Consider the following 26,364-nt stretch of genomic DNA (forward strand, 5'->3'; position numbering starts at 1 on the left):
TAAAGTAAAACTTTATTACAACACTTTTAAAGCGCTTAAATAAAAAGTTATTTAAAGAATTAATAGTATTATTTTAGACTACTAATATACACTTTTACTTTAATAAAGAAGCATAGACTTCTAAGTTAGTAAGTTTTTAAAGTAAATTAGGTAGATAGATATAAAAATAGAATGCAGATACAGACTAAAACTACTAAATTTTAGAAAAAAGTGTAATAGACTTTTTATTACGCCTAGCTAAGTCTAATATCTACTAAGCATATTCTTAGTTAGTAGGTCTCTACTTTATCTTTATATTCTTTATTAGCTATAGAACAGTAAAGTATAGCTATAAATAAAAGTTCTAAAGGTAGGCTTGTACAGTCTATAACCTCTTACTGCGTGAAATAATAAGAAGAATCTAGGTAAAGTCCCCTTTTAATAGCACTAAAATACCTCTAAATAGGGAGTTATTTTTTATAATATTTTATAGTGTATAGTTAACTACTTTAAAGCAGTACTAGTGCTATATTAGAACTCTATCTTATATAATTAAATCTGTCTAATAAATAAGGTCTACAGTAGAAGAGTCTACACACATAAAGCAGGTAAATCTGTCTTTAATATTAATAAGTATTTTAAACTAATAATAAGCAGTGTAGCTGCTAGAAAGGAGAAGCGCAGTAATGCTAAATAATGCTACGCATAAAACAATCTTATGTTAGGTCTAAAAATAAGTGTAAATAGTTTTATATAAAAAGGTTTTTCTAGTTCTACTAAAGCCCTAAACAAAGTAGTAACTAAATTATAGTGTAGTAAAAATAGACTAAGTAATAGCATAAAAAACTTTTAGTTAGGCTTTATTTAGCTTATTATACACATTAGTATAATTAAGATTCTGCTTTATAGCATTATAATTAAGCTGCTTAGCAACTAATAAATTAACAGCCTCCTACACCTAATATTCTTATAGCATAGGCATGTTAAAATTAGAAAGGTTTTTTTTAAATAACTTAAGCATAGCCTAGTTAATTAGCTATAGGCATAAATTTTTTATAAAATTAGTAATGCTAGAGGGCAACACTATTTATTCTAAGTAAAGAGGTAGGTTGTTAGATAGATGTTAAAAAAACTTATTTTATAACACTATAAAATTACCTATATTTCTAAAAACTAAGGCTTAGAGGAAGACATAATGTAACTTAAAAGCAAGTGCTAAATGCTAAAGCTTAAAAAATATATACTACTATAATTTATTTTTAACTAAGAGATTAAGAGCTAAATAGGCATTTTTAAAAGTAAGTTAGATTTAACTATTAACTATGTAAAAATGTTTAAAACTAATTACACTTAAAATTTATATAAAAAGCATCTTAAGATAGAAACGCTTTTTAAAGGAAAAACTATAGAAGTAGACATAACTAATAAAGTACTAATTATGTTAAAACTAAGTCTATTTACTACTGTTTTTCTCTAGATTTTAATAATACTAGGTTAAAAAGTTTTAGTAAAAAAGATTATACTTATTTATGTAAAAAGCATTATACTTTAACTATTTTATTAATAATAATTTTTTTTATTTAACTATAATCTCTACCTGTTTAGCACTGTTCTTGTTATAAAAGGTAACTATATGCTGTTCTAGTAAATGCACTGCTAATTAAATAATAAAAAGCTTTTTTTTATAAACTTTAAACTTTATTAATTACTAAACAGCCTTAGTTAGTCTAATATAGCGCATGTTTAGATACTAGGTAACCTTGTCTTTTTACTAGATATAGATAACAACCTAATTAGTGCCCTTATAGATATACTTATGTATATATTTAACTAACTTTATAGAGGCATAGACTTTTATGTTAACATATGCGTTATACTTATGTAAAAAGTATAGACTATAAAGCACTACTTAGTAATTATTAACTATAACATTTTAACTATAACACTTTACAACTTAAGTTAAACTAGGTTAACACTAATATATAAAATAACTATCTCTACTAACTAAAGTTTTATTAGCATATTCCTTTAGAAATTACTTTTAATAGGTTGCTTAGAGAGAATGCTTTATAGTCTACATATAGGGCATGCTAGGATTTAAAGTTTTATATAGCCTATAAACTATAGTAGTTTTAATAATGTTACTTAAAACTTTATTTAGATTTTAAGCCTTTATAAAAAGCTTAGCTTATATAACTTAATTAATAAAGTTTAGATTAAAAAACTAATTATAGTAATTATAACATAAAAAAAGTAGAATGTAAGCATAAAGTAAACCCTACTTTTAGTACTTAATAGTATACATAATACTAGTATACTAGCTAAATACATAGTTAGTCTAGAGGTCTGTAAGGAGGGAGTTAAGACGCAGCTTAAAAACGCGTGTAACTAGATCTAGCTAATCTAATAGCTAAAAGGACGTACTAATCTCCTGCTCTAACTCTAGCTATTTAGAATTAGTAGTAAAAGTAATAAATAAAGTAAGTTAACTAAGCTTTTAAATAGTAGCTATAAAGTTTTAATAACACTACATAATAAAGTAACTACTGCTAATGTAACTTAAAGGAAAAACAGTTTAAATTCTAACTAAATTAGCCTAAAAGTTGTTTTAATCTAATGCATTACACACTTCTTAATATAGATTAGCATGTAACTGTTTTTAATTTACTATAATCTACTATAACTTTCTTTATTTACACTAAGCCTAGCAGTTAATAATAAATTACTAGAATAATAAACTATAATTAAAAGGCATAATAAGACTACTACACTAAAAAAATAAGTAAAATTAGTAATACTTAGAATTAGTTAGAGTATTCTAAGTGCAAAACATGCGTAAAGTACACAGCTATAAACTATAGTAAAACCTAAAAGTACTCTATAAAAATATTAAAACATAGTAGAGAAGCTAATATGCTATATATGTATATTTAATTTTTTAGTATAGAGACTAACAGTGTTTTAAATTAGGGCTAAGTTAGTAGTAAAAAATAAAATTTTAGTTATAATCTTTAACTAGCTTATTATAAACTAAAGTAGTAATTTTTTTAGTAATAAGTAAGTTTTTTTAATATTAATTAGCTCTAGCCTACATAATTAACTATAGTTATAAATTAAAAGTAATTTATAATTTCTTATTTTACTTATAAGCTTACTGTAACTACTTATATGTAGTTTTATATATTTTAATTTAAAAATTATTATAATCTATTTTAACTATCTATAGCAGCTGTGTAAGTATAGTTAGATTAAGACTACTATTAGCCTAATGCCCTATACACACACTGTTAGCCTAGGCAGGATTGTAAAAGTACAGCTGTGCGTAAGAGAGGACGTCCCCCTTAGCAGGCTTTAATAGGCTATGTATATAGTACATCTTTTTTATAATCTAAAAAACCTTTATGCCTATGCTATATACACTTTAATTTATTTATTTATAGTTAGCTAACATAAAAGCTAAAGCTGTGTTATATAATTAAAGATGCTTCTAAAAAGATCTGCTAAGTAGGTGCTTACCCTGCAAAAGATAACACAGAAATAAAGGTAGATCTAAAAAAGTTAAAAAGTTAATATTACCTATTAAGTAATATATAAAGTACTAAGGAGAATTTACCTAACTCTTATTAACCTGCTTTTTAAGCTAGTAAAAGGCACTATAGTTAAAATAGCTACTTATAGAATTCTGTATTAAACTAAAGTTAATAGAAGTAATATAGTTTATAGTAGTAATAATATATGCCTTTAGTAAATTATCTTATAAAAGACTAGCCTTTAGTTGCTTTTAATTTTTACATAACGTACTTCATAGGCGAGTTGCTCACACACCTGAGTTGCTTACTTTTGCTAAGACCCCACTAAACCACCCTTTCTACACTAATGCATTCCCTACAACACTACTTAAACGCGCTAAAAGAACATTAGATATAGCTTACGCTCTAAGCTTTTAAATAAAACATAAAACTCTTAAAGAAATATGCTGTAGCTATGTATAAAGTCCTATAAAAGATAACAAATAACTATAGCACTAGACAACTTTTACAAGCTAATTCTACAGCTAAATTATAAAGGCTAGGCAATAAAAAGAAGCAGGTGATTATTAAGACTATACTTAAGCTATATGCGTAAGGAATTTCCTCTTAGATAGTATTTATAGCTAATATAGCTAATTCTTTGCGCGCTAAGCGTAATCTAGGCTATGTTTACATAAACTAGCCTAGTATGTTTGTAAAGTGTTATTTAGAGCTTAAAGTAAAGTTTTAAGCGCAAGTATAGTTAAAAGATATCTAGCTAATTATAAACCCTGTCTTGCTAAAGTTGTACGTGTTATTATCCTAGATGCTATACTTAGCTTTAATATTCTCTACAAGGCTAAACCTGCCCTAAATTACCCTAGAACTCTTATAGAGGGCTCTCTTATAGTTATACTTACGCTTAAATGTTACTTTAAGCTCTAAATAACGCTTCACAAACGTACTAGGCTAGTTTATGTAAACATAGCCTAGATTACGCTTAGCGCGCAAAGAATTAGCTATATTAGCTATAAATGCTATCTAAGGGGAAATTCCTTGCGCATATAGCTTAAGTATAGTCTTAATAATTACCTGCTCCTTTTTATTGCCTAGCCTCTATAATTTAGCTGTAAAATTAGCTTATAAAGGTTGTCTAGCGCTGTAGTTATTTATTATCTTTTATAGGACTTTATATATAGCTATAGCACATTTCTTTAAGAGTTTTATGTCTTATTTAAAAGCTTAGAGTGTAAGCTGTATCTAACGTTCTTTTAGCGCGTCTAAGTAGTGTTATAGGGAATGCATTAGTGTAGGAAGGGTGGTTTAGTAGGGTCTTAGCAAAAGTAAGCGACTCAGGTGTGTGAGCAACTCGCCCATGAAGTACGTTATAAATAAAGATAAAGCAAGCTAATCTAAAGTATATTAAAAAAGTAAAGATTAGACAAGTCTTTATAAAGTTAGCTATATATTATAATAATATATATATATAGACAGCATAAAAAAAGTAAAAGTTAGTGTAAAAAACTTAGAAAAAGTTAATTATATATTATAATAGATTTAAATAGATAGTGTAGAAAAAGTAAAAAAAAGCATAAAAGTCTTAAAAAGGTTTTAATATATATAAAATAATTAATTAAGCACTAGCGTTCTACTTAATGCAGTGTTACGCCTAGCATGTGCAGGTTAGCCTTAGCATAGACTTAATTAGACTATAGTAGCGTAAGCTTAAACACATTTTAAAAGTTATACATTAAAGTTAACATTAGCTAATAGCTAACACGCCTAGATAAAACTAGATATAAGCGCTAAAGAATATAATAATTATAATAAAGTAATATACTACACAGCTATGTTTATTACACTAGTAATAAAGAGCTCTAACTTTATTAGTAAAAAAGTTAAAGAAGGGTCTATAGTTATTATAGACTAAGCAGAAAGTAAGCAATAAGTCTATATAGTAATAATATAAAAAAATAACACTGTATAATAAAAAAAAGAGAATAAGTTAAGAGAGAAAGGTACTAATTAAAAAAAGTTAAAGTAGATTAAAGATAAATTAACTTTAAGTAAATTAAGATTTTACTTATTAAAATAAGGTGTAGTAAGGCTTATGCTACACTAAATAAAATTATTTTTTTAGAGACTTTAAAAGTATAACTTTTTTTAAAATAGCATTTTTATTAAGTTTAAAAAAAAACTTAATTAAGCTAAAAACTTTTAAGAAAAAATTTTATATAAAAAAAAATTTAAGCTATCTAAACTTATTATTTTAAGTAATAGAACACCTTTAAGCTCTTACCCTCTATATAATAGTTTATAGTATGCAAATATGCTTTTAATTTTAATATAATTAGTATAGCTTTATAGCTTAAAGAAAAAAGAAAATAGTTAAAAGTGTTTTACATTAGGCTAATATTATATTAGGTGTAATCTTAAGGCTTTTATAATTCTTTATAATAGTTAGTAGATAACATAGAATAACCTAATACACTTATATATATTATAAATAGCTATAATATAGTAGCTTACTATAACTTATTATTATTATAAAGTAAAGTTAACTAAGGCTGTAAAAGTATTAAAGCAGATAATGTTTAGTTAGAAAAGATTAGAACAAGTTAGAGCAGATATAGAGCTAAAGCCTAAAGTTGCACTACTGTTTTGCTTAACTAGGGGGAGATCCTCTAGAACCCTCTTTTTGCCTGCAGCAGGCTTTGCTTAGAAAGTCTTAGCAGAGCTAATTACATTTAGCAGGAAAAATTACACTGTAAAAGTAATTTTTACACCCCTAACTGTGCAGTAGTTAATTACAATAGGAAAAAAAGAAGACTAGATTAAGCATGTAGCATAGCAGAACAATTACTTAAAGCTTAAAAACAAATAGTAACGCAGCTTTTTAGTTACTAATTTTCTACTAATTAAATTAATAGCTGGCTTATATCCAGACTAATAGGAGAGAGGGCTTGGCGGTAGAGATAGTGTAATATTTGATTGATGATGATGATGAGTGCTGTGTCGTTGAATTAGAGTTAGCGGAGATAGTGAGGCTAAGACGACTCACCTTCCGTGAAAAGTTTTACGTTAATCCTCTTTCGTTTAGCCTTCTTTGGAAATGCCTAGGTACCCTTACCGTAGATCCACCATCGAGATCTCCGGGCCTCGGCAGGCCGCAGTCCAACTCAAACTTTAAAGTTTGCAAGCGGAGGAAGAAGATTCCCCCGATGGGCCATGTCAGTGGCGAGGCAACTCTGGTCTTTAGCGAGACTAGTCGAAATAGCTTCATATGCAGCTTCACGGGTGTCCACCACTCACCCAAGAACGGTGGTACAGCTCTTAGGTTGCATGCGATGGAAAGAAAGAAGAGTTAAAACATGATATCGTTGTGTTATATGACGGCCCTATCTCCATGAGTGCGAAGACTAGAGCTATCACGACGCCCACGGGCTGCGGTCATTGAAGTGCGTGGTTCATGGCTCTGTATTACGCAGTCTTCTTTCATAGCTACCGCCATTGACTTCTCTAATCCAACGACCATGCACAATCACCTCTCGTCTTCGGCACCCACCGAACCACCATGTATATCTTTCCTGCAATCACCATCCTCACGACCCTAAGCGCCATGACAACTGCTAACTCCACCCCCCCCACCTTCCAAGGAAGCCATTGGCCTGCTTAGCCACATAGTAGATAACCTAGACACGAACAGGCAGATATACTGCGGGCCGCATTTCATCAGCAACATGGACAAGATCCCGATTCTCGAATCCCGATCCGGAGAGCATGATTTGACAGGATACCAATGCGCTCGTTTCTGTTCCCCATATTGCCACTCCCTATACCACTCTATTAACAAATGCGACTAAACCAGCGGTGGTATTTACAATACACTGTAGCAGCGATAAGATGAATGCCAAGTAGCACTGCCGTATACTTGTGGTGGAGAGAACAGCTGTGTTATGGACAGGTTTAATTGGGCGCTTACGTGAAGAGGGAAAGGTCTTCAGAAATATGGCATTCTGGTGCACGAAAACAAAGAGAAGAAATTCGTTAGTGTCTGTAGGAGTGTGTGTACAATTGAGAGATGGAGGGCTAGAAAATCACCCGAGGTTCCGCGATAAAAAGGGGCGAGATAGGAGAGCGTTTCCCGCCTTTCCATTACCTCAGCTCCCTTCCCCGTGGGTAGCAGCTGCTCCATCCGCCCACAAGATATGCATGATTTCATTCCACCTCGCATCTCGTTGCACTCCTTTAATACCTGCCCACATGCCAGGGGCTTGGCAGTGGAAACCATGAAGAGAACTTTTTTTTTTTTGTTGAAATTCTGACTGTAGCTAGCATTTGCAAGGCAGGGTACTCGCACAGCTTCCCACCAGCCTCGACACAACATGTTTGCTTCGGGAACTGATCAGGATTGATCCGTTGCGGGCTTGCGGGCCGCCAGCGGTGCCGTTGCCATTTCCTACGCTTGCACTTGTCTCAAGTAGAACGTCCCATTATCGTCATCGTTTCTACAACCACTGTCTACTTTCCATTTGTTTCATCGCACAGCCAGCCGTGAACCAGCCGCAACACGTTGAGCTTAGGATCCTCCTGTGCTCTGGACTTCTGCAATATATCTGTATGCCTCTTCGAACAGGGCTCGAGTGCTGGCATGCACTGAGAAGACGAACGTTTGCGGCGAGGTATTGCGGACACGGTGAGAGTAGCGAATGGCTAGTTGCAACTTTCTACCTGCTATCAGCACGATAGTGCAAGACGAACCCAGCGCAACTTGTCACGGATCCACGCCAAGATCTCGGGCTGATCGACCAAGTCAGGGATCCGGGATGTAGGGGAGGTTGCAGCTCGGTCATACACGCTAAAATCTCGCTTGTCGGCTAAATTTCGGCCAATGTATCCAAAAGCTCGCGCGACACGGGAAAACTTCCTCCAAACAGCACCCACCACTACGTCAGGTCGCAGCCTTGAAACTCTCTAAAAACTCTCTAAATTAAGCGCTATTTCTATCTAAATAGAATCCTTAAACCCCTACAGCAGCCTAAGTACTTACGTAAGTCCTATTCCCCTCATTATTTGGCTTACTTACTTTTGGGTGGCGCCCCACTAAAAAGTGAGAGCCTAGATATTGTATCCTAATTGTATCTGCAGCAATCCTACATTAATTATCGTACGCTCCATCATTTGCCGCGTTGTGTTCCGGATTAGGTGCAAAAGACAGTACATGTGAGTACATTTAGGATACAATTCCCTAATTTAAGTTTGTACTTAATATTATCTAGGATAGTGTCTAGGACAAAGAGATGCAACTCTTTATTAAGAGTAAAGAAAGCAGTGTAGCTGCTTAAGTTATCTAAGGCTTTAATCCTTTATATACTAAGTGTTAGTGCTAGGTTAATAATTGTAGAGTAAGTAAGGATTAACTCTAGATATAATTCTTACCTTAAGTAATGTATTCTAATTATATCTAGCACTTTATCTTTAGTTATTCTAGTCTACTTAAGCATGTTTGCAAAGCATATGCCCTGCTAATTATTAGAAATTAAGCTAAAGGACAGAAGAAGGCAGCTAAACTCTAGATTATTAAAGGTATACATTCTAGATATAATTTCTAAATTTTAGTTATGCATTCTAATTATATCTAGATACGTACAAGGCAATTATAGAGACTATTTAACAGGCAGCAGAGAATAGTGACAAGGATGCTAGGCTTGCTTTGCGTTAGGATCCTGTACGTTTTGCTACTTATAAAATACATTACTAGAATAGCACTAATTGTATCTAGCCACTAAAAACTTAGAAAGAGATCCACGCAGATGCCTGTGCAAAGAAGAAGCAAGTTGCTGCTAAGAAAAAGGCAGTTAAGGCAGCTAGAGGTAGTACAACTAAGGTAAAATACTTCTTAGATACATTCCCTAAATTATATTTTAATTATATCTAGCACAGAAAAAAGGTTAACTTAAAGGACAATAACTATAATCTAGATAAGGACATAAAGGTTAAAGATAGTAAAGTAAGTTAGTTCTAAATATAATTTTTAGATTTATATCTTAAATGTATCTACGCTCACCTCTTTAGGCGTTTAACTATAAGGTTAGCTGTGTTATTTGCTATAACAATCCTAAAGTAAGTATTATTTAGATATTATATATAAAATATATTTAAAAGTCTTAGTCTCTTAACAACCTGTTTATAATCTACATTGCTAAAGGTGTAAAGATGCCTATAATTCTAGGCAAAACTTTTAAGGTATGTAGATATATTCTAGATACATTACCTAAGTTTAAATACTAATTGTATCCTAGTTACCTAATATCTTAGCCCTACTTTACATTATTTTTGTCTATAATAATAGTTACAAATCTCTGTGCGCAAACTGCGGCAAGGTGACTAACACGCGCAGAGCTTATAAGCATAAGTGTTCTTTATTTAAGATATAATTCCCTAAATTTTAGGTTATGTATTCTAATTATATCTAGAATGCACTTTTAATAGGGCCTATGCTAGCTGTAACTACTTCCCTAAGTGGGATGTACCCGCCAACTAGTATACAGGCCCGACTTACAAGGGTATCCTGCGTAGGCACATTTAAGCAGATAAGGAGTAGTTCTAGATACAATTACTAGATATGCATAAAAGGAGCTATAGAAATTTAATTTAGATGCATTACCTAGGGTTTCTTTTTTAAGCAGCTTAAGCTACTTTTTAAAGATAAAAATTTTATTTAGATATAATCTAGAGGATTTTTTAAGCAGCTAAGGCTGCTTTTACAGAAGGTAGATTTATTATAGATATAATACCCCTGCATTAACTTAGGCGTTTTATTAGAATATAATTCTAGAGCTAATAGCTTTCTCTAACCTAAGAAGCAATTTAAATGTAATACTTTGTTTTTAATGTTTAGAAAGTAAACTACTTAAAGGCTAAAATTAATATAATATTAAAACTAATTTATATTACTTAATGTCTTAAAAGTATTTTTTAAAGGTCCTAAAAGTAGTTATCTATATAGTTAATGTCTACTTAACTACTTTATCTTTAAATCTAATAATAATCACGTTAAGAATAATACTAATAGGTATAAAATAAAAAGCGTAGGTGTATATTATAATGCTAAACATAATTAAGAATATATTATAGATGCGTTTATAATCTATCTAGCTACTTATATCTACTTTTGTTATCTACATCTAAGTCCTTTATAGCTAAGCCTATTGCTAGACAACACTCCTTATATTAGATCTTAAGAGCTAGAAGCTCTATTTAGTGTTTTTTAAGCTTAAACTGCTGTATATCCTATTTATCTACCACAGTTAGTAGCCTTAGAAGTGACCCTTGCAACAGGATGTGGCGTAGCTTTAAAGGTAAACTAGTTAAGCTAGTAATAGGGTTAGTAATGCATTTAAAATGTAATTTAGTTGTATCCTACTGCTTCTCTAGAGAAGGGACACATAGAGATAGGGTAGATCTAGAGTAGGTAAGCAATGTATCTAATATGTATCTAATATGTATCTAAACATACCTTGTTAATTTTAGAACGCAAGACAGCAACTTAGCAGACAAGACAGACACTCTACAAGACTTAATTAGTGCCTAAGAGCTTTATTTAGCTAGCTAACTACAGCAAGCACTACTAGGTATATTACTGCTTAAGGTAGCAGTAAACAGCACCTAGTTCTTACCTTTCTTTATAAGATTAATTTCTTCTATTTCTACAATCCCTTACGCTGCAACACGCTTTAGAATGTATTAGGAATTAATTCTAAATATATTTTAAAAGCTTACTTACTTTTATAAAGCATATGCTCCTTGTACCGCTTATTTATTAAGCAATTACAGTAGGTGTAGGATACACCTTTGTCCTAGGCAGTACACTCCTCTATAATACGTTAATCTATAGACTAGGCCCTAATTAGAATGTAATTAGTATGTATTCTAAATTAAATTAGAATGTAATAACAAGTAAAACGTACTTAAAAACTGCAGGCAGGAGATGCTGCTAGGTTTTATAAGCATAGAACGCATTTGCTGTCTGCTTAACACTATTAGTGTGCAGGCGTTGTTAAAGGAAGTTAGAAGTAGGAATATTAGAAAGATTTAGATTTAATCTAGCAGCAATTACAGAGTGTTTTTTATAGCAGGCCTACTACTAGATTAAATTGCATTTGTTCTCTAGGATATAATTAGCAACATTATAGAATGCATAATAAATAAATTCTTAAAACATACTAATTAGCAGATCTAGGATCTAGTGATATTTAGTAGCTAATGCCTTTAGTATAGTAACTATTTAGGTATAAACAGAGTAGCAAGTCTATCTAGGCCTAGCAGCTCTCTTAATACTACGCCTAAAGTGGACGCGGCAGAAGATAAAAAGTTGCCTTGCTTGCCACCTCTAATCACAGCTGTACAGATTAATAGACTAAAGCTAATGCGCAATACCTGCATATAATTAGTATCTATTCTTATTAGTTTTAGCACAATACAGAATGCATCCTGTATCTACTTACTAGCTAGTTGCTTCCTATCTATATTAGCAACTAAGGCTATTAAGCCTTTGCTATGTAAGTATTAGAAGTAGAGTTGTTTATTTGTTATCTTAAAGACAAGCTTATTAATACGCGCTATTATACGCTAATAAGTAACACGCCTAGCGCTATTAGTAATAATACAAAAATATAGAATGTCTAGATACATTAATAATACATCTAGAATGTATATAGATCTGTAACTTACTTTTTTTATACTTTTTACTCTATAATACAGCAATAATCTTATTAAAGGCAGCGTTATAGATATGTTTAAAAGACATATTAATCTTAAAGGACTTCTATTAGAGTAAAAGCTTAATCTGCTGCTTATAGCAATAGATAATTATAACCCTATTAGTATTATTATAGTAGCTTTAGATATAGCGCTAGATATATTAAGAATGCATTCTAAATGTATTTATAAAATATACTTACCTCTTCTACTAGCAAGAAACGCTGCTGATGATACTTAGCTAGTACACCACAGGTGGTCTTACCTTAGGGATAAGCAAGTAGGCGTTCTTAGTATAGAAGACACCTAATTTAATCCTTATTTGCAAAAGACTAGTAAATCTAAGGGAGAGTAGCTACATAGTAGTTATTATAGAATTAATAAAGCATTAGGCTTTATAAGAACTAGGCTGTAGCAGTAAGTTTAGTTCTAAATACATTTTAAATATATATAGAATGTTTTTACTTACTAAGCATTATGTTAGGTGTAATGTAGTTAGCTATTACTCTAACTAAATAATTAACAACATCCTTTAGAGCACAACTAAGAGAAGAAGGGCAACTAATATGTGTCCTAAATAAAACAAATATTGTAATTAGCTTATTAATCTAGTTATTAAAGACAATAAAGTAGAAACAGAAGGCACAGCTGTTATATTAGACTATATTTTCTTAGCCTTGTAGATAGTTAATACCTAGATACATTAAAAGTTAATTTAGAATAGATATATAGCTGTTCTTTAAATAGACTTACTGCACATTTAGCGCTTTAAAATGCTTAGCTTAACAACACTATAGTATTTAGGTGCCTCTTAAGGTACCTTAACACTACGCACTAACTTTTCTAAAAGAGGCTTATTAAAGGTATTAGGCAGAAGCTACTTATAGAAGTGCTTACTACGCTTTTCTAGAGCTGCGCGATAGTTCTTATAGGCTAAGTAAAAAGTTAATCTGCTATTTAGGTCCTAGATATATTAGAAACCTATGCTAAATATAACAAAAGTGTTATAGAAATGTATCTAAAAGTAGGCTTACTAAAAATCTTAGCTGCTTAATTATAAGCTTACAGCTCTTTACCTATAAATTATAGGCTTTATGTATATTAAACCTAGTCTATGCTCTTTAGAAAATTGCTATAGATTTACACCTCTTTAAATCTATTTCTAATATATTATTAATTATATAGAGCTTTGCGTAACAAGCCCACATTAAATCTAAAATCTATTTATATTGCATGTTAGATAGGTCTAGATGTAGGTATTTGCAGCCACAGAATCCTGTGCACTGATATTCAGCACAGAGGGCATTACACCTAAGGTAGGGTGAGTAGACTAGGCGGAACAGTAAGACAACTTAGCATAAGAATTAGTAACCCTAATATAATAATAATACATTAGCAATAAATTTTTAAAGTATTCTTAGAAAATTAGCTGCTGTAAGTACCTTTAACATTAATATAGCTTACTGCTAAGTAAAGTTATTATAATTAAGTACATAAGCATACCTATCTAGATGTGTATAGGGGTATTTAGGTAGGATCTAGCTACTGTCTATCTTACAGGCAATAATAAGGTTAACGCTCTTAGTAAGTGCTAGCTATACATTATCTTCCTCTTATAATACACTTAGAGTATATTCTAAATAAATAATAAATGTATCTTAGAGCTTACTTACCTGTATATTAGGGCCTATAGGCTTAACCTTTAGCAGAGGATAGCTACGCTCTTTAGTAAGGGCCTTGTCCTTATCCTTAATAATAAGGTCCTGTGTATTAATAGTAAGATTATTAACTAGGGTTTAAGCTTGCTTAACTAGGCAGTAGTATTGCTAGATAACTTCTGTAAAAGAAGGCATAGAAGAAGGTATAGTATTAGAAGACATTAAAGATACAAATTGTTAAGTTTCTAGATATAAAAAGGCTCATTGTAATTATATCCTAGAATGCGCTAGATATGCTCCTAATTTATAATTAAAATGTACCTATACTGCTATTTACGTCCCCCGCTTCTGTTGCAGGGCTATTACCTTTTGCATACTAGCTTTGTAGCTAAAAGATGACCTTGCATATACAAAAGTTGAGCTAGACATGAAAAAGTTAAGCTAGATACAAAAAAGTTGAAAGCTGACGCAACACTTTCTGCTTTTGATTTCTGACGCTTGGCTGCTCAAGCGAGTTTTTAGCGTGTATGAACGAACTGTACGCACGATGTAGGGGACGGACAGTGGAGAAGGGTTTGTGTCGCACGTGTCTCGCGCGATACCATACCCATGTACTGCACTATTCACTCATTAGGACTAGCTCCTTTCTCGTACAGTATATAGTCAGCCCAGAGCTCTCTCTCGCTCCTTAGACCTTACAACACACTCGTACAATCCACTTTGTTTGGATCTCAATACCTTGTCGACTCGCTTACCGTATGACCCCTTCTCAGCTCATGCAAGAGTTTGTGCTTTCGGCTCGATACGTCCGCGGAGGAGCTTGAGCGTAGACGTAAATTTCCCCCTGCTTACAATAAACCTAGCGTGCGTTGCAGAGTGACCACCGAAGTAGTTATTGTTCATAGTAGCGCCACCCTCGAAGTGCGAGCCCACAGTGGCGTTATGGCCCCTGCAGGATAGCTCCGTCGAACTCGCCGGGCCGCCGCATCCCAGCTTTAGGACGCGATGTCACTCACCTTCTTTTTATTTCCAAACCTTGTAGAAAGGACCTGGAAGAGCTGTCACGGCGAGACCGATGTCGCGAAGCCAGCGGTAAAACCGCGCTCCGCGTCGGTTTAGCGCGCTCTCGACCCTCACGTCCGCGTAGCCTTACGGGTTGTTCGAAAATTTCTTTTTGCCTCAACACGTTGTCCTTAACCCGAATACATATTTCCAAGCTTCTTCGGTGTCCACTACTACTTTTTTTTGTCTACCTTGTCATCAACAACCCAACCCTAAGATTTCCCTTCGCGTTGCAAAAGCTGCCGCTGAGTCACGCACGAGTTCTGTTCATTGCCAGCTATCTAGCGCGTGTCTACCTAATCAACACACTTAAGCGCACAGCCCCCCATTTCAAAATCTCACTCTTAATTCGCCACGAACAGCTACTAACCCAACTCACCTGCACTCACATTCAGACAGCACTGAGTCACACCTCGGTGGTGGCAGCCGTGGCGTTCTGGACTGCGCCTCATCGCTCAGCCGCACCACCGGGGCTGGTACTTCTCTGTCGCCATCATGCTTCACACGAACTGTGATCCTTCATCTACAACAGCCAAAGCCTATCTATACGATTTATCGTCATCATCGTCATCATCCAGCGGTTGGAAAAGCCTCTAAGCAGAACAATGTGGCCTCTCCTTGCGCTCTCTGCCTCCCTGCACTTCGCTCAATTGGTTGCGGCTGAGCCAGTCGCACCTGGGAACTGCACACTCCCCCCAACTTCACCACTACGCTTCAGCGACGACTGCAAGCTTCTATGCCGTTCTGCGAGATGGACCGATGTTCTAATATTCTATCTCGGCAACTATGCCGCACACGCCGCAACTACCAAGCGCTCTCCAGGCGAGTCTGTCTATTCCTCGATCAATTCCATTATTGCGGCTCTCTTCTTTCCAACCTCCGGAGTCGTCCGCGGCACGAAGGCGATCTTGAGCGGAGCTATCTTTGCAAACACGGAGCTTCAAACCGCCGCGAAGGCGGGGGCAATCTACGCTGTTAAACGTTTCTCCTCCCCGGAACCCTGGTTCCCCGACGGTGTATGTCTCGAACCACCGACAGTACGAAAACGGGATCTAGTCATGAATTTCACATCTCTCAAGATCCATGGCAGAATCTCATTGCCCGCGTCATGGTACCTAGAGCCAGTAAAATCAGATACCGAGTTCGAAAACGACACACCCAGACCAGGTGGAATCTTCGAACCCTTCAAGTCACCTTTCCGCCGTCCAGACCAACGACGAGTACGACTGGCGAATTCCTACAGTGCTGTCAAATCTATCGTTGCACTCATCCAAGCTTATTTCGCCATCGCTACGCTCTATCGTTCCCGCGGTACCCAGATCGACAGGTTCGGATACGCCGCTTTTGGATTGACAGTTGCACCATATGCTTTCATGTCTGTTGTCAATCTCTTCGGAAACTTGATCTGTCCAGAATATCCCGCTGTATTCATTGTCGAAAACGCTGAATTAGACCGGCTGAGAGAGTGTATTGCCTCTGCTGGGAAGCAAGAGGAGTTCTTCGTTGAAGGTACCGTAGGCAGAATTACCTTGGCATCGGACCAGCCCATAATTGATGACCCCGAAATTGAACGTGCCAGATTTGAACGTTCCCTCAAAAGATTGTGGGTCAAAAGGATCCCGAAAGACATCGCGAAAGACATGATCGCCATCCCCGCTCTGACAGGGGCAGTCCCGATATCAATAGTCGGCGGTCTATCCGGATTCAAAGAAGGCCAAAGCACACATTCACAGCGTGTTTGGACAATGACATGGTTGGTATTTGGCATTTTTATGGGTGTTAGCTGCGCAAAATATCTCCGACCTACTGGAGAAAGTACCCCGCTTCAATTCCTTTTTATATTCTTCGCGGTACTCACATATGGTGTATCAGCTGTGGGAGGCTTTGTTGTTGTGGGTCAAATGATCACTCAATATGGCACATGCGTCAGCGTTCGTTAGCCTATGTATACCACTTATCAGTATATTTCTCATTCCGAGCCTATAATACATCGGAGTCTATTACTTTATTAGACGTAGTTCGCCGCTGTAAAGGCGAGGCTCCGCACCACTCCGCCATGACAACAAAAATGTACAAATAATCAACCAACGGATCATTCGCGTGGGGAATAGTATATATGCGATACTGTGGCCGGCGCCAAACGTTACTGACGTGCTGCTAACTGAATTCGGCGAGGGAATATCCCTATCATTATCATTCCGCAACCGCCCCATATCTCGCGGGAGGTGGAAGGGTGGCTTTCTAGAGTGGCAAGCCGAGGGTGCATTTCGTTAATCATGAAAACCACGCGGCGCCATTAGTCCTTGTAAACAATACCACCCGACCGTTACCCAAAGACCTAATTGCGGTGCAGCTGAATCGGTTGATGATCACCACTGGACTTGCATATATGGCATGTATGCCATTTCTAAAGGCATGACCCCATACCCGGTCTCCACGTGGGTAATTCTTCCACCGGCACGATTATATTAGCAAACGGAACGACAAGTAATGGAACGAAGAGCGTTACAACATCAGTCATTGAATGTAACGTTGGCTGCTTCAATGTCCTATCTATTGCTTCTATCCTAATGGTTATTGCTAGTCTATTTCACCCCGTTATTCATTACTCTCTCACCCTAGATATCTCGAGCCTCGCGACTAGGAACAATCTATATATACCGCTTCTCACTGCCGGAACTTCGTGGAGGCGTACGACCGTGCCGAACTCCCAAAGAGCATGAAAGTACAATTTAGGGCCAACAATTTCGGTAGTTTCTTACTGGAGTGAGGCAATATCATCTAGTCTGAGCGGCATTGCCGATCTATGAAATTGCCTTGCTTCGCCGTGATGCAGTTTACCAATTTGTAAGCGATGTTGGGGATTTATAATCAGCTGCTGCACAGTTACAAACCGGCTTGCTGCTTTTGCGGTTGCATGAGGTGGAAAACAAAAGAATCTATGACTGGGCGTGGGGATGCAAGATATACCACAGTAACTGGAAAATGGAATATAGGGCATCCAACCTGGCAGATGTCACTTGCGGACTCGCTACATTACACCTAACTTTAGAAGTCTGCTCATCTGCAAATTTGGGGGAATTTGCTTAAAGAACAGAGGAAAAACATATGTCTATGCCGAACTAACATCGTCGCCGCAGCCTCACTGGGATTTTAGACGCTGGACGCGAAATCCCAACGCCAAAGCCTTGAAGAGAAACATCCTCTTTCACACCTCTACCGTCCCCGAGAATCTCACAGTCGAACAAGGTCACAATCAAAGCAGATGTGAGCAATATCTGGCGTTTCGCAAAGTGGCGGCCAGGACATTGTCGCGGTCCGCCTCCGTACGGCATCCACGATCCTTCCAGGTCTTTTGTCGAAAATGCAGGAGTCGAAGTGGGGTGTGTAGGCTCCTTGAGGAATCTTCCAACCCAGAACTGGTCGATAGGGTAGTCGTTGTTCACACCGGTGTTCCATGCTTTCGTATCCATGTGTGCGCAGGTTGTACTTGTGACGATCACTTTCCGTCTCGGAATGACCCAGTCTCGTATGTCCATGTCGACCTTATCCGGCATTCTGATCATATAGAAGTGCATTCTGAGGCGCAAGGTCTCGGCATAGACGGCTTGGAGAACTGGCTGGCGGAGTAATGCGTCGATATTAAAACGGATGCGGCCATCTGGACCAGGTATTCTACAAGCATCCACCTCGCCTCTGACTTTTTCGAGCAGTTCAACGTCTCTGTACAATTCGAAAACGGTCCAGGACGTAGTGGCGATAGAATTTCTTGCTCTGAAGAAGGTCAGTGTATGATACACCATATGTGGGTGGTTAATGTTGTAGCTTACGCCCATATCGCTCCGAAATCTTCAGACGCGATAGCGTCATGATCAAAACCGTCCATTTCAAGAAACATATTCTGCCTGTCTCGAAAGAAGGTGGCCCCCCAAAACGGATCGTCGCCGTCTGCTCCTCTTGCAGAGTCTGTGTAATTTTCTCGTGCATGCTTTTGCCAGATTCTAACGGCATTCAGAACCCTTTTCCGGACGGCGTAAGCCCTCGGAGCGAGGATCCATGGCATGCCTGAGACGGAGGTCAGTTCATTCGGATGCATACTACCGTCTATAGAGCAACGTACCCTGAAGGTAGGTCTGTAGATTACGATCAAAATCCCAAAAGTCTTGCAGAAATGTCGGATTCAACCGTAGAAGATGAGGTCCGCAGAGTGCGTTAACAAATGAAATGGTAGCTTCATCTCCAACAAGCCGCATTAGGTCTGTGCAATGTTCCCAGTCGGAACCTTCAAAGCGAGATTGCAGAGTGCACATTCTCGTGGTGATATCGTCTGCAAACCGGCTCCAGAAGGGCAGGAGTCCTTTCCCCTCCAGTAATTTGACCAAGGTTTGGTATACGCGATAGTCGACACGATTCCTTGCCTCCACGGTGCTGTCGGGGTGAGGTACGCGGCCGCTGCCGGAATTATCTTTATCGTACAAGCTTAGCGCCTTCGGAGGCAACCCGAAAGCGTATCCTAGAGCAAATTTGACAAAGGGGACTGACGTGCATGCCCAAGAGTTCTTGAAAATAACTTTAATGTTCTCTGCACCCTGAACGACATAAAATTCGTAATTGAGTATCTTGACTCGGACTGGATGTGACCTTTGGAAGAAATTGCTACCAGAGAATATGAGTGACGGGAAACTTGACAGAGAGAGAAATGCGTTCTCATGATCATCTTACTGTGAGTTCAGGACGAAACCCCTTGGGTTCCAGATGTATGTAAGTGGCAGACTTCCTAGCAGTGGAAACACATATAGTTCCGTTGGTGGGGTAAGTTTGGAATTGTCTTGTTTCGTGCATTCCCGGAAGTGTTTATGTTTGTAAATGTAATGAAGTAAGAGCAGAGTGACAACTGCGAGAAGAAGGCTCCAATACTGGTATGATTCCTTTGGAAAAAGATTAAGAATCTTTAAGTTGAAGGATAAGAATGTAGGGCCGCGTAGTGGGATAAATTCGAGTGCTGGGCAACCCATTGTCCTATCATAGGGAATCGGGTTCGGGGTTCGCAACAGCCGGAGTTCCAGCCGTGAGGAAGAGAAACGGGATCTTGTGATCTACCTTTCTTGAAGCTTTCTTGGCAAAAGATGGTCAAAATCGGGAAGTGACAGGATCATGGTATGGTAATTTTATTGCTCCCACGGCTGGACTCCCGGAGATGTGGAACATGTGTGATGACCTCGGAAGGCTTTGAAGAACTGTTCCCGCTAAGCCGATATTGGCCGAGTGCTGCGCCAACCTTTGGTGGCGCGATTTAACTTTAGTTTCCGGCTGCCTCGCTTCAACATTTCGACAGTTCAAGGACTGTAATCTTGGGGTGGCGGTGGTGCAGCGGAAGTGTGTTGTATTGATGTGGTACTGATTCATCTGGAGCCTCTAGGGCAACCGTGGTATATATAGAGAGGTACAGACCATAGTAGATGGTAGGTTGGCCTGGTGACAAGGACGCTTGCGAGCATGTCAACCGTGATTATAACGCAAACATTGATCGAAGGGTAATGGATAGGGGTGTAGTCAGTGCGCTTGTTTACCAGAGTAACTCTGTGTCCGGGGGCTTTTGACTCTTTTTCGGAGATTTTCTATCGCCGCTTTTGGAGTCACTTCCACCTAAAGCGCCAAGCCTAACCTCTCCAGCCCGTCAGCTTTCCTCGCCCAGCCCCCGCACTGCCCCGCCGTCCCGTTGTATGCGTGATCGATTCTAAAATCCACAACAACTGAACGAGCCCAAAACTAGACCGTATCCATCCTATTAATATATTATCGACACTAAGAACCAGCATCTTCGGGAGTTCAAACTAGACTTAATTCCTTCCCTAGATGAGTATAGTAGTCGGTTGGGTATAGTTCTTTTTGGTCATTTGCGCTTTAAAAACTATGTATCTACCGTGCATAGGGTATCAATCTTTGACCGGCTAGATTATTAATCAAAAAGAGGATTGATTGTCCGAGATAAGAGTCTCCAGCTGCCATTTGTGCCAGAGATTGGAGGCTAAGGTAATTGCTGAGTCAGCTGAGCGACTAGCCTGTTTTCCTTTATCTCAGCGAGCTCAGACGGTCGAGGGCTTTGATTAGCGCCACACTATACTTCTTAAAGTAAAGCTGTTTTTTTATAGTCTGCTGAGTTTTTTCTAAACTAATTAAAAGCTATAGTTTTCTTAAAGCGCCTCCTATCTAAGAGACTTTAGTGCGCTGGTGTAAGCGCAATGCTTCTGTCAGATATACGCACCTACTGTCAAGACAGGAGGAACGCTTGACGAAAGCTGCTACATAGTACGAGCAATAAGCTCGAACAGTATGTTGCTGCAAATTGCTGCATGTTGCAAGCTGGTCGCGCATAGGGCAAGTGCGCGAGGGACTCGGATCGGAAAAACAAAAGCCGAGCAACACGAGTAGAGCAGAAAAAGGATCGAAAAATCAATACAATCAATCATCATCCCATACATCACATCCAAACCCATCATTCATCTCAGGAAGCCTAGAAACAGTGCTTCAATCTGACAGCTTCTGTAAGGCCGAGATGGTGCTTACGTGCGACAGGTATATATACTATTCTGCACCCAAAAATCAACGTTGGTTGATTATTCGTACCTTTTGGTTGTATTGGCGGAGTGGTGCGGAGCCCTGTCCTTACAGCTTCTAATCCTCTTAATAATTTTTAGCTCTTTTTAGGTAGCTACAACTCTCTTACTTTCTCTATACTATTATTAGTACTATACTTATAATTAATTCTACTTTAATAGGAAAATTCTAGCTTTTATGTGTAAAAACATATTATTTATTATTGTTTTTTTACCTAACGCTAGCTCTATTATATCTTCTATTTTAATAACATTATTTTAAGGCTTTTATACCTTCTAGCATTTTAATCTACAGTATATTTTAGAGGCTAAATTAAGGTAGGTTAGTTTATCTTAGCTATTATTAATAGTTAAATGTAAGTAGATAGACTAGTAGAGGATAAGGCTAAAAAGAACAGTTGCGTGTTAAGATGTGTGCAATGCTAAGCGTATAATTTTTATAGTTAAAATGTTAGAAATTTATTTAAAAATAGTCTAAAGTAGATTATATATACTCTTTAAGTAATTAATTCTAATTATAGGCGCTGTAATAAGCTGTATGTAATAGTATTTTATATAGGAGTTTCTAGTAGGTTAATAGACAAAGCTTTGCACACGTTGCGCTGCACTAAAGTCCCTTAGACAGCAGCCAAGAAGGAAGAAGCCCCAGCAGGGGTCCGAAAGTATCTATACTATTTGTGTAGTGTCTTCTTGGCATGCTGTCTAAGCTAGCTGAGATAAGTTTTCCTTGCACGCCCGCACGGCTTACACACACCGTACCCCGAGCGTCGAATTTTAAGATGTGGATAACTAGGATAGGTCTGCTGGCGTTGCGGCTGAGCTGCGCTATAAAGGATTTAGCGACCCTTGTGATCGTTAATGGTTCTAAATTAGATCACTAGGTCATTTTCTACCCCTCCCTTTACCGTTATTTGGCGCCTTTTGTCATGGGACCGCGTTATTTTATCTCAGAGCACTTTTTCTAAGTGCGTTGCACGTTAGACTTATTTAACTAGCGTGGTTTAGTTTAGTTCATTTACCCCGACCTGTCCCTATTATGGGATATGCGGGCTACCATTACTCTGTGTCGCGTACAGCTATCCGTCTACATATATCCTTCTGCTGTGCTAGCTGGGAGGTTGACCTTTTAGCAAACGCAACACTCTGTTAACTATTAATAATCCTTGGGTTGTGCTAGCTGTATACAAGATAATGATCCATTAATAGAAGCCGACCACTTAAAACTCTAAGTTGCTTCTCGATAACGGTGGGCAGACACCTCTACGCGGTGCTGGGGACCAGCACTCGAGTAGCAATTCTGTCTGCTACTTGGGGAAGCTAAGATCTGCCTACAAGAGAGGGAAAATAGAGGCACCAAGCTCATGGTTCCTCGACGCGTCCATTAACACCGTACCCTGGTCATCGAAAACAACGACGGGTAGCTAGTATAAAGGTGGGAATTTTGTAGGGCGGATAGCACCGAGAGCAAGATCTTGGACAGAACAGGAGCCTGTCGCAGGAGAGACGAATCGCTGGGAAGCCTCACTTGTCAGGATTCAGACCTCTGTACAGGTCATACGACCTCGAAACCGGTCACGTGGAGCTATACAGTCCTATTGTAGGGCATCTAGCCTTACATTACCATGCTAGGAAATCCTCCTATATAGAAGGAGCTTTTCTGGTTGAAACCTGTTATTCGCATTCGCAGGGTCGCCTCTGTCGCACGTGTCTCACGCGATATCATACCCATGTACTGCACTATTCACTCATTAGGCATAGCTCCTATCTCGTACAGTATATAGTCAGCTCAGAGCTCTATCGAGCTCCTCAGACCTTACAATACACTTGTTCAATCCACCTTGTTTAGATCTCGCTCCCTTGTCAAGTTGTTTGCCATATGCCCCCTCCTCAGCTCATGCAAGAGTTATGAGCCTAGAGTTGCGCTCCTGACTAGTCCTCTAGTCACCACTGCACAGTTAGCTTTTGCATCTAGCTTCAGGGCCCTGCAAACCTTAACACATATTAATTACAGATTGCTTACTACTTAAGCCTAATTAACTAGACAATAACCTTCTGTCTATTCTAAAACATATTAATCACAGATTGCTCACCACTTAAGCCTAATTAACTAGACAATAACCTTCTGTCTATTCTACACATATTAATTACAGATTGCTCCCTACCTAAGCCTAATTAACAGGATAATAACCTTCTGTCTATTCTAAAACATTAATTACAGATTGCTTACTAGCTAAGCCTAATTAACTAAACAACAACCTTTTTATCTACTAAAGATAACTCTCACTATTAATGCTTCTATACAGCTTACTAAAAAGAGCAACTAGCAGCCCTAGTTTAGTTGCATTAAGACACAAGCAACTAGAGAATGTGTCTAGAAGTATATTAATCTAGATCTTTTACTAGAAAATCTTCTAGTTAACACTATGCTATAGAGGCCTAAGGTTATAAAGTTTTATACAGGCAGCACCTAGCTTAGTCTAAATCCTATAGTCTCTAACCTAAACCTTAATAATTAATAATGCTACATAATAGCCTATAAAGACTACTGTAATAATTTAAGGTTATTCTAAACTTAACATAAAGCTTTATTAAACATCTATGTGCTTATTAAGAGCACTATTAACGCATTAAACTACTTTATTATTAGAGATAAAAAACAATTTATAAAAAGCTAAAGGCCTTAAGGGCAATTCTAAAGCTTTTTAATAAGTAGCTTAAGTAGAGCGCATAAATAGCATATAACTGCGTAAAAAAGTAGTTATTAAAAATAAAATAGAACTAATAGATTACAGCGTACAAGAACGCATATATTAATGCTAAATTAGTCTACCTGCTAAATGTAACAGAATATTAACTACACTATAACTTTATGTTAGTAATTTTAGACGTAAACTCTAGATGCGCAGTAGCTATTTAATTAATCCTAGTCTAGTATAAATAGACTAATAAGGATCTACCTAATTTTCTTACTAGCTGTCTAGAGTTCTTTAAAAATTAGTAATAATTACAGCTAGCTTAGTAACCTAGTGTTACCTATAGCAGTTTTACTACATACTAAGAACGCTTGTCTACACTAGAACAGCAGTAACAGCAGTTTATATGCAACTTCTGTAGAGGTTGCTATAAATTAAAAAACTATAGAATTAATAATTCTTAACTAAAACTTAAAAAGTTTTAGATTTTTACTTTTCTTTAGTAGAAATATAATAAGCAGATAAGCAGTAATTCTTAGCTTAAAGTAAAAGCTAAGCTGCTTAAAAATAAAGACCTTTCTTTACTAAGAAACTAACTAAACTAAGGAAAAGAACGCAGTAGATAGAAAGGACGCAGAAGGAGTAGCAATAATAGCAACTATTATTAGCTAATTTAATTGTCTAATTATGCAACTTAATTATATAATTAAAGCCTATAGTCTTAACCTAGTCTATATCTAAATGTAATCTCTAAGACGCTAGCTTCTAATAATTCTACTAACTAGAATCTACTTAATGCTTTAACTAGCACTAGGTAATTAGCAGCTACTTTTATAAGCTTTATAATAAACCTTATAAGTAAGAAACATGCTATAAAGCTAGATAACAAAGAGAATTCTTTTTAGCACTTATAGATCTTAGATTCTAGAGTAGACATCTATGTTTATAATAATCTAGCTAACTTTTAATAGACTTAGAGCTTATTCTTATTAGACTAACTTAGGGCTAGCAGCTAACTTCTTTTTATACTAGCATAGGGCACAGTTACACTTACTGTAAAGGGTCTTAAAGGACCTACTAAGATAAACCTAAATAACATAGCTTATATCTTTAGCATATTTACTAGTCTTATATCTTTTTTATAAAAATAGGATATACACTTTAACTTTAAAGACAACTTTATATATAAATAACTTTATAATAGCACTTAATTACTAATTTGCTTTACTACTTAAACTAGGGGTTACTAAGCTCTAGTATTGCGCATAGAGGATCTATCTATTAGATCTACCTTACTAATAGTTATAGCTGCTAAAGACCTTACACAGAGACGCTTTTATTTAAGCTATAAATAGTAACCTATTACACAAGACGCAACTGCCCTCTATTATATATAGAGATGCATTAGCCTAGAAGCAGTCACACGCCTCTATAAGTTAGTTACTGTCACGGTATCCTCCCCAGATCCCAGACATAACCGTATTGGACGCGTACTAGAGTATTATTAGTGCACGTCTAACATAAACACAACACAACACAGATATAAACTTAAGCATAAACTGCCTTAACACTAACTAAACCTAGAACAGGCTTAATTTATACTTAAAGCGCTTAGACTTCTAAGCTAAGTATTTAATTACTAATTTCTTTCTAAACTTTTCTGTTCCTTACATAATGTCTTGTACCTACTATAATACCTTATGTAGTAATTAAACTAGACCTTTATAAAGCTTTATAACCTTACTTATGCATAATTATAACATTATGTTGTGTTAAAACTTTAGCTAAGAATAGCCTTTAAATTTAATCTAATAAGCTTAGTACTTACATAACTCTAAGCTATTAGAGTAAGCTAAGAAGCCTTTTAAAAAGCGCTTACTTTATAAGAAAGCTACTATGTTATAAGCTTTAAAGCTTTTTAAAAGAACTTTAAAAAACAGCTTTATGTTATTAAGCAGTCTATTTCTGCCTTAACTTCTGTTATAGTAGTAGGAACTAAGAACTTACTAGCTTTAAAGCTTACTTAAAAGTCTAGAGATAGCTTAACTCTTTTTTACTTAACACTACCTATAACCTGTAACCTCTC

The 26,364-nt window shown here is 36.6% G+C and overlaps 4 protein-coding genes across 4 annotated transcripts; 2 read left to right on the forward strand and 2 right to left on the reverse strand.

Moving 5' to 3' along the window:
* Positions 1–7,029: 7,029 nt before the first annotated feature.
* Positions 7,030–8,721, reverse strand: BDR25DRAFT_357592 (uncharacterized protein; the record flags this gene model as incomplete). The annotated part of the gene is made up of 12 exons (XM_033695824.1): positions 7,030–7,075; positions 7,137–7,180; positions 7,205–7,299; positions 7,349–7,418; positions 7,451–7,504; positions 7,561–7,715; positions 7,752–7,809; positions 7,859–7,958; positions 8,014–8,201; positions 8,250–8,434; positions 8,575–8,591; positions 8,660–8,721. The coding sequence occupies 12 exons, from the start codon at positions 8,719–8,721 to the stop codon at positions 7,030–7,032; spliced, it is 1,074 nt and encodes a 357-aa protein (XP_033545139.1).
* A 580-nt stretch (positions 8,722–9,301) lies between these two features.
* On the forward strand, positions 9,302–10,111 carry BDR25DRAFT_316103 (uncharacterized protein; the record flags this gene model as incomplete). The annotated part of the gene is made up of 6 exons (XM_033691573.1): positions 9,302–9,375; positions 9,432–9,498; positions 9,564–9,611; positions 9,660–9,734; positions 9,791–9,871; positions 9,965–10,111. 6 exons carry the CDS (start codon positions 9,302–9,304, stop codon positions 10,109–10,111), a joined length of 492 nt encoding a protein of 163 aa, XP_033545140.1.
* Positions 10,112–14,433: 4,322 nt separating this feature from the next.
* On the forward strand, positions 14,434–17,691 carry BDR25DRAFT_357593 (uncharacterized protein; the record flags this gene model as incomplete). Its single annotated transcript, XM_033695825.1, has 11 exons — positions 14,434–14,444; positions 14,479–14,561; positions 14,599–14,782; positions 14,835–15,015; positions 15,054–15,131; positions 15,186–15,217; positions 15,290–15,479; positions 15,547–16,903; positions 17,007–17,228; positions 17,269–17,329; positions 17,382–17,691. 11 exons carry the CDS (start codon positions 14,434–14,436, stop codon positions 17,689–17,691), a joined length of 2,709 nt encoding a protein of 902 aa, XP_033545141.1.
* A 399-nt stretch (positions 17,692–18,090) lies between these two features.
* On the reverse strand, positions 18,091–20,422 carry BDR25DRAFT_335440 (cytochrome P450; the record flags this gene model as incomplete). Its single annotated transcript, XM_033693011.1, has 5 exons — positions 18,091–18,742; positions 18,799–19,072; positions 19,113–19,624; positions 19,691–19,876; positions 20,394–20,422. The coding sequence occupies 5 exons, from the start codon at positions 20,420–20,422 to the stop codon at positions 18,091–18,093; spliced, it is 1,653 nt and encodes a 550-aa protein (XP_033545142.1).
* Positions 20,423–26,364: the final 5,942 nt, after the last annotated feature.

This window comes from Lindgomyces ingoldianus (assembly GCF_010093535.1).
Source record: "Lindgomyces ingoldianus strain ATCC 200398 unplaced genomic scaffold BDR25scaffold_25, whole genome shotgun sequence".
Classification (NCBI taxonomy): Eukaryota; Fungi; Ascomycota; class Dothideomycetes; order Pleosporales; family Lindgomycetaceae; genus Lindgomyces; species Lindgomyces ingoldianus.